Source organism: Xenopus laevis, chromosome 6S (genome assembly GCF_017654675.1).
Source record: "Xenopus laevis strain J_2021 chromosome 6S, Xenopus_laevis_v10.1, whole genome shotgun sequence".
Taxonomy (NCBI): Eukaryota; Metazoa; Chordata; class Amphibia; order Anura; family Pipidae; genus Xenopus; species Xenopus laevis.
In genome coordinates, this window is record NC_054382.1 from 123,093,314 (window position 1) to 123,102,473 (window position 9,160).

General features: G+C 41.8%; 1 protein-coding gene across 1 annotated transcript; it reads left to right on the forward strand.

Annotated features, from left to right (window-relative positions):
* The first annotated feature begins 252 nt into the window (after positions 1 to 252).
* Positions 253 to 7,286, forward strand: med30.S (mediator complex subunit 30 S homeolog). The gene is given in 4 exon segments (NM_001096838.1): positions 253 to 492; positions 2,304 to 2,462; positions 3,252 to 3,362; positions 7,050 to 7,286. Coding segments are annotated over 4 exon segments (555 nt in total). The 5' UTR covers positions 253 to 303; the 3' UTR covers positions 7,146 to 7,286.
* The last annotated feature ends 1,874 nt before the right edge of the window (positions 7,287 to 9,160 follow it).

The following is a 9,160-nucleotide window of genomic DNA, read 5'->3' on the forward strand; positions in this document are numbered from 1 at the left end:
CCCGTTTATAAGTCTCTCAATCTGAACACATTAATTTCCGCCCTCATTCATCATCACTCCCTCGCTCCACTTTCGCAACGTCCACCATCTTGGGGTTGGCGCGACTAGGCCCACGGAAATCATCTTGCGAAGGAGTCGATACGCATATAGCGTGCGCCAATTACAATGCGTCACAGGCGAGCGAATTTTAGCGCCATATTGGGAAGGTCAATACACCAATCCGATGTAAATGTAGCAGCAGCTGTAGTTGAAGTCTGATTGTTACTCGCTGCATTTGGGAACGGTTCCAGCGGTTTTGGGGAAATGTCGACCCCTCCCTTGTCAGGTCCTGGGATGGGAGCGGCGGCCGGGCCGGGGGGTTTCCCTGGAGCACAAGCAGCCACCGCGGCCCGTGAAGTGAACACCGCATCCCTGTGTCGCATCGGCCAAGAGACTGTTCAGGACATTGTATTCCGGACTATGGAGATCTTCCAGCTGCTCCGTAACATGCAGGTACCGCCTGACACCTCCCGGCTCTCTGCTTTCTCTATTCTATACTTTAATCACACAAATGATTTATACCGCCGGCATAAAGCACCTGTTTTCTTATTTAACTCGCTGCACCCTCCTAACCTGGATCCCATTGCTCCTCCCACTGCGACCCTAATTCCATTGCTCCTCCCCCTGATTCCCTTAATTCCATTGTTCCTCCCCCTGATTCCGTTAATCCCATTGTTCCTCCCCCTGATTCCCTTAATTCCATTGTTCCTCCCCCTGATTCCCCTAATTCCATTGCTCCTCCCCCTGATTCCCCTAATTCCATTGCTCCTCCCCCTGGTTCCCCTAATTCCATTGCTCCTCCCCCTGGTTCCCCTAATTCCATTGCTCCTCCCCCTGGTTCCCCTAATTACATTGCTCCTCCCCCTGGTTCCCCTAATTCCATTGCTCCTCCCCCTGGTTCCCCTAATTCCATTGCTCCTCCCCCTGATGACCCTAATTCCATTGCTCCTCCCCCTGATGACCCTAATTCCATTGCTCCTCCCCCTGATGACCCTAATTCCATTGCTCCTCCCCCTGATTCCCCTAATTCCATTGCTCCTCCCCCTGATTCCCCTAATTCCATTGCTCCTCCCCCTGATTCCCCTAATTCCATTGCTCCTCCCCCTGATTCCCCTAATTCCATTGCTCCACCCACTGCTGACCCTAATTTCATTGCTCCTCCCCCTGATTCCCCTAATTTCATTGCTCCACCCACTGCTGAACCTAATTCCATTGCTCCTCCCACTGTTGACCCTAATTCCATTGCTCCTCCCACTGTTGACCCTAATTCCATTGCTCCTCCCACTGTTGACCCTAATTCCATTGCTCCTCCCACTGTTGACCCTAATTCCATTGCTCCTCCCACTGTTGACCCTAATTCCATTGCTCCTCCCACTGTTGACCCTAATTAGATTGCCCCTCCCACTGTTGACCCTAATTAGATTGCCCCTCCCACTGTTGACCCTAATTACATTGCCCCTCCTACTGCTGACCCAAATTCCATTGCCCCTTCTATGAGATAATGTCTTTGTCTTAAAGGGATAGTCCACCTAGTATGCTATAGAATGACTTTTCAATTAGTCTTTATTTATTTTTTATAGTTTTTTTTTTTTTTTTCTGACTCTTTCCAGCTTTTAAATGGGGGGGCCACTGACCCCTCTAAAAGCAAATACTCTGAAAGGCTACAAATGTATTGTTATTGCTACTTTTTATTACTCCTCTTTCTATTCAGGCCTCTCCTATTCATATTCTAGTCTCTTATTCAAATCAGTGCATGGTTGCTAGGGGAATTTGGACCCCAGCAACCAGATTGCTGAAATCACAGACTGTAGAGCTGCTGAATAAAAAAATAACTTTTAACCAATTGCAAATTGTCTCAGAATATCCCTCTCTACATCATACTAAAAGTGAGCTCAAACGTGAACAACCCCTTTAATGGGTTTAGATGGCCACACACAAGCCAACACTGTACACTGGCCCACAGGCAAGCAGATGTGTAGCACACAATGGGCAAGAATTTTGGCCAGATGTTTTTCAGGCAGGTCATTGGAAGGGGCTCTTAAATGGTGCCGTAATTCTGCCCCCTGTCACTGCTGTCCCTCAGCTTTCTGTTCCCCAAACATCTGTTGGTCTCATGCCAATTGTTGCCTCAAACAATGGAGTATTTTAGCATTTTGGGAAACACTTTGATTAGATCTCAGCTTTTGTCGTTAATCCCAAATATTTACGACTCCATGAATTTTGTGTAATGCTAATGATCTGCCATTGTTGTACTCACTGTCTAGTTACCCAATGGGGTCACCTATCACACGGTCACCTACCAGGACAGACTGGGCAAGTTGCAAGAGCATCTCCGGCAGCTTTCAATCCTGTTCCGCAAGCTGAGGCTGGTCTATGACAAGTGCAATGAGAACTGTGCTGGACTGGACCCTGTACCTATAGAGGCAAGTCATTGTGTATGAGAGTGTCTGTATTGATACAAACTGTCTGAATCTGATTTGTACAGGGGTCGTATTGTAACAAGCAGGGAGGGTAGTCTCTTCCTATAGAATACAGTTTATAGCAGAGTAAAATGAAGACAGAACACATTAGATATTGTTGCCCAAAGTGTGGCCCTTCAGTTGCAGGTGACATGTAACTTCCAGCAGCTGAAGGGCCATTGATTGGACAGCACTGTTTGACTGGGGCCCTTAAAGGGGACCCGTCACCCAAAAAAATTATTCAAAATCCTATTTTATCACATTGGTCAAGCAAAATGAACTTTAATTACACTATATACATTTTTTGAATCTTGTTTCCTTCAGTCTGGGAATTCATAATTATAACAAGCAGGCAGGAGCCATTTTGTGGACACTGTTGTTAAAGGAAAATGAAACCCTAAAAATGAAAATGGCTAAAAATGCCATGTTTCATATACTGAACTAATTGCACCAGCCTAAAATTTCTCAATAGCAGCAATGATCCAGGACTTCAAACTTGTCACAGGGGGTCACCATCTTGGAAAGTGTCTGTGACACTCACATGCTCAGTGGGCTCTGATTGGCTGTTGAGGAGGGGCAGACAATATTTGATTGACAGCTGAGATTTTTAATTGAGCTTACAACAGCTATGAATGCTTTAATAAAAAATATAAATTGGATTTCATGTTTTATTTGAAAAGGCCTTTTATTATACAGATTTTTGTGTCTGGGTGACAGGTCCACTTTAATGAATGTATTAATTGTCGTATACAGCAGCTCATACCGTATGTGGAAGAAGAATACTCCAAGCACGATGACCGGGGCATTGCCAGCCAACTACGCTTTGCAAGTGAGGAAAAAAGAGAAATTCTGGAAGTTAACAAGGTAAAGTGGTTCCATACAGACTCTTTCTTCTTTCGAGCACAAAGGAAAACGAACATAACAAACTACTGGGAGCGATTGTGTTTTTTGAAGCCTGAGAATGCTACACACATGGCACGGCTCCTAAGTTGGCCATACATCGACCAATACAAGTTGCTGACTTGGTTCCTCCATGCCAGGTTGGCAGCCTATTGGCCCTTGTATGCGGCAAAAGGAGGCCCTGCTCAAACCAATATCTATTGGGCAGTATTGAAAATCTTGTTAAAGGAACAGTAACACCAACAAATGAAAGTGTATTAAATTAATATAAAATGCACTGTTGCCCTGCACTGGTAAAACTGGTTTGCTTCAGAAACACTACTATAGCTTATATAAACAAGCTGCTGTGTAGCCATGGGGGCAGACATTCAAGCACAGGATACACAGTAGATAACAGATAAGTACTACTATAGTTTATATAAACAAGCTGCTGTGTAGCCATGGGGGCAGACATTCAAGCACAGGATACACAGTAGATAACAGATAAGTACTACTATAGTTTATATAAACAATGTGCTGTGTAGCCATGGGGGCAGCCATTCAAGCACAGGATACACAGTAGATAACAGATAAGTACTACTATAGTTTATATAAACAAGCTGCTGTGTAGCCATGGGGGCGGCCATTCAAGCACAGGATACACAGTAGATAACAGATAAGTACTACTATAGTTTATATAAACAAGCTGCTGTGTAGCCATGGGGGCGGCCATTCAAGCACAGGATACACAGTAGATAACAGATAAGTACTACTATAGTTTATATAAACAAGCTGCTGTGTAGCCATGGGGGCAGCCATTCAAAGCTGAAAAGGGATTAAAGGCACAGGATATACAGCTGATAACATATAAGCTCTGGAGTATACAATGGGATTCTACATAGTTTATCTGTTATCTACTATTTGTCTTGTGCTTGAATGGCTGCCCCCATGGCTACACAGCAGCTTGTTTATATAAACTATAGTAGTACTTATCTGTTATCTACTGTGCATCCTGTGCTTGAATGGCTGCCCCCATGGCTACACAGCAGCTTGTTTATATAAACTATAGTAGTACTTATCTGTTATCTACTGTGTATCCTGTGCTTGAATTACTGCCCCCATGGCTACACAGGAGCTTGTTTATATAAACTATAGTAGTACTTATCTGTTATCTACTGTGTATCCTGTGCTTGAATGGCTGTCCCCATGGCTACACAGCAGCTTGTTTATATAAACTATAGTAGTACTTATCTGTTATCTACTGTGTATCCTGTGCTTGAATGGCTGCCCCCATGGCTACACAGCAGCTTGTTGATATAAACTATAATAATCTTACTGAAGGAATCCTGAAGAAGGATCTTGGATCTGAAACATGTCATGCATTTTCTAATAAAAGGATGACTGATTGATGAACAAATGGAGTGACATTATCTGTAAGCTATGCCCTCCTAGTCTACTGCCTTAAAATGTTTCAAGGGGATCTAAACTGAAACATTATATTAATGTAAAGTTTCTTAGATGGCACTTTTACAGTTTACAGTAATTTAGAGAATTCATCTTAGTTTTAAGGCAGGGATAGGCACTGGAATGAAGGAAAGCACTGGCACAACAATGCCCGGCAGGCAAAAAGTCCAAGGCTCAGCACTGCAAGGGTTAATGTACCTAAAGTCCAAAAAGCAAATAAGACAAAAACAGACAGTCAAGGGTCAAAGCAGGAACAAGTCAGGAGCATCTGCCATGGACAGAGTGACCAGTAGCATTGGGACATCACAAATTGACCAAGAGTTTTAGTCTCGGCAGACTTTAAAGGTCTAAAATGTGTAATTATCCGGGATCTGTGTGCTGGTGCCACGGAACAGTGGTGTAACTTGGGAGCATCTGGCCCCCCACGAAAAGTCTACTGAGATAGTCTGGACAGTCCCTCCTCCCCTAGCCCCCCCATCTCCAGCCCCTCCCCCACCCAGTGACCGTGGGGTCTGCTGTATCAGTAGTTACACCACTGGCAACAAACCTTAGTGACTGAACCATGGCAAGCAGCTTTCTGGGGGTTAACTGGCCATGCAGGGGGCATCTCCAATATGCTCCAATCTGCACAATTCCCTGTATTTCTTTGATTTGTCATGGACCCAATGTTTTGAATTTAGGAAATTGAGTCAAGGTATTCGGTCTGATTAGTGAAGGTTACTGTAAGTACAGCTTTAAAATCTGCAGTAGTCAGAGGGAACTGTACAGAGTCTGAAGGGGTCGCTGCCTTGCTCATCATTAAAGGGAAACTAAAGTCTAAAATAGAATAAGGCTAGAAATGCTGTATTTTGTATACTAAATATAAACATGAACTTACTGCACCACAAGCCTAATCAAACAAATAATTTATGCTTTCAAAGTTGGCCACAGGGGGTCACCATCTTGTAACTTTGTTAAAGGAACATTTTTTTAAAAAAATTTGTTAGTATACATCGGAAAAAAAACACCAAGACAAATTAAACATTAAAATTGCAAAGTCTTTATTACCGAAACTCCGTTTGTGCTCCTCTTCAGAAAGCGATCGGTTGATCCATAGTGCGGCGCTCGATGTCTCCTCCCTGCCTTTCTTATAGGAGATAGCCAGGGAGGAGAAATCGAGCACCACACGATGGATCATCGCCCGATTGCTTTCTGAAGAGGAGCTGAAGTGGTGTTTAAGTAAGTTATTTCTTAATAAAGGCTTTGCAATTTTAAAGTTTAATTTGTCTTGGTGATTTTATTTTTCTATGTATACTAACGAATTTTTAAAAAAATGTTTTTGATGTTACTGGTTCTTTAAACATCTTTGCAAGACCAAGACTGTGCACATGCTCAGTGTGGTCTGGGCTGCTTAGGGATCGTCATAAATTATCAAAACAGCACAAGTCAAATAATATCTGCCAGAATTCGATACAGCAAGACTGATTAATAATCAGAATATACAGACTGCACTGGGTCCTGTGTTATCATGTAATCTAATGTGGATTTTATATTTTTTGTATTGTTTAATACAAACTTTCTCCAACTCTGCAGAACCAGTGGCTGCAGCAAAATAATCCTCCAAATAGAATCCCAGTTTATCTGTTTAAATCTGGCTCCATGATCTTTGTCCCTGCAGCTGGAGTTGGAAACAGTAAAGGGGATGTAAAGGCAAAAATAAAATCCAATACAAATCTCTACACAGTCGCCGACTGCTCTACATGGAAACAAACAAAGCTGCTTGAGTCCTGGGAAGTCCCTCCCCCCTGCCGTATGATTGTTTCCCTGCAGAGCAGTTAGGGACTGTCTGAAGTTTCCTATCCACAGCAGTCAGAGCAAGTAAAACGAAGGGGGAATTTACTTGCATACAGTCAGGTTTCTTATAAAAACAGTACAAATTATTTAATTAAAGTATATTGGAGATAGGTTTCTTTTTCATTAAAGAAAGTAAAAATGGGATTTTATTTTTTTTTGCCTTTACATCCCCTTTAACCCATGGCTAGCTTGAGCTGAATGAACGCCCCTGAGCCGAAAAACAAAACCTGCTAATATTTCAGGAAACACTAAAATTTCAGTAATTTGTGCTCATTACAGTTTATAGTTAAAATTTTGAACTTAGATGCCGATTAACCACACTTTTTAAGGTATGTTCAAAATGTATTTTATTTTTTTTCACTTTTTATCCCCCAGAAACTGAAACAAAAGAATCAGCAACTGAAGCAGATCATGGATCAGTTAAGGAACCTTATCTGGGACATCAACTCAATGCTGGCGATGAGGAACTGAACTTCTTCGCTTAACTGCCTTTTACATTCACTGTGCTGATAGAAATATTTGTAAACATATTTTTGATTGTTGTTATTTTTTTATTTGCATTTTGTTAAAGATAACTTTTTGCTTAATAAATGTTGTATTTCGTACAAGAAATGAAAGTAGGGATTGTCTACTTCTACTGATCTATAGAGAAGTAACCAAAGTACATGGGGTATAAGTACAATACTATGGAGTTGGATCACTGTAACAGGCAAGTTCCTTGGTCAATACATGGACAGTACTAATCAGTAATTATCAGTGTAATTTAGCAATAATTGCAGGCAACATAGTAGTCAGCTGCGGCAAAGGATTTCAATAAAGATGAGCATGCCTAAAAAGATAGGGAGCACAGGATAAAGTTCTGGGGCACCATTTATTTATCCATTTCAGTATGGTAGAGTCCTGCGTGGAACCAATTTCTAAGACCGGACCCCAACCTGCAGCCCATAACCAGAACCGCAACACGCATATTTTCCCACTTTGATCTGCATTATCCGCAACCCGACTTGCAACCCGCCGACCACCATCAAACCGGAAGTGATGTCATCAAAAGTGGGCGGGGCATAAACACGTTTTGTTAAACTTTAAAAGGAGTAAAATATAGACAGTATTACATAAGATAAGAAATTTAGATGAGACCTGCAGCGCAGACCCGCAGGTATACCCGCACCTGAAAATCCTCCCCTTATTCCGAAGGGTGCCCGTTTATTTTGCGGGTAAAACACGGGTACTGGACCTGCTGCAGGACTCTACAGTGCGGAGCTGCTTGTATTGTGCCAGACAACACACAGCAAAGTGAAACCTAGAAAAGGAGAATCTAAGACACTGGCACAATGGTGCAAATGTTTGTCGACAAAAGATTAAAGGCTTTGAAATTGATCAATAATTGTAAAATGCATTAAAGGGAGATCAGAGTTTACAGCAGAGGGTGCACTCAGAACAAATGTATTTTCTGGTTTCAGAAAAAGAAGTTTAAAATTAAACATATATTGAATCTGCATCCTACAATGCCAGTTAGAAGTTACACTGTGCAGCCATACAGAATGCATGTAAAGTAACTGGTTGTTAGCCATTCAGAAAATTAATACAAATAAGAAGATTTGATGGCAGACATTAGTCACTGCCAGGGAGATAAAGGTATTTAAGACCATATAAAGGCACAAGGCTGCAGGCTGAGTTATACAGGGAACTCTGAGTATCACTCATGTATTATAAAGGATTATGTACCCCCTACTTTAAATGATAAGGATATTAGAAGTCACTGAGGGGTTCTGTGACCATATAAAGACACAAGGCTGCAGGCTGAGTTATACAGGGAACTCTGAGTATCACTCATGTATTATAAGGGATAATGTACCCCCTACTGTAAATGATAAGGATATTAGAAGTCACTGAGGGGTTGTTCTGTGACCATATAAAGACACAAGGCTGCAGGCTGTGTTATACAGGGAACTCTGAGTATCACTCATGTATTATAAGGGATAATGTACCCACTACTGTAAATGATAAGGATATTATAAGTCACTGAGGAGTTCTGTGATCATATAAAGGCACAAGGCTGCAGGCTGACTGTAAATGATATTAGATATTAGAAGTCTGTGTGGGGGTTCTGTGACCATACGGGTCAAGAACCTCAGGTTAATTCTAATATCTCTGTATTATGATCTATGTAGTACAGGTATGGGATCCATTAAAGCTCAGAATTACGGAAAGGCCGTCTCCCATAGACTCCATTTTATCCAAATAATCCAAATTTTCAAAACTGATTTCCTTTTTTTCTGTAACAATAAAACAGTAGCTTGTACTTGATCCCAACTAAGATTAATAATTAATTGGAAGCAAAACCAGCCTATTGGGTTTATTTAATGTTTACATGATTTTCTAGTAGACTTAAGGAATGAAGATCCAAATTACAGAAAGATCCCTTATCCGGAAATCCCCAGGTCCCGAGCATTATGGACAACAGGTCCCATACCTGTATATTGTTT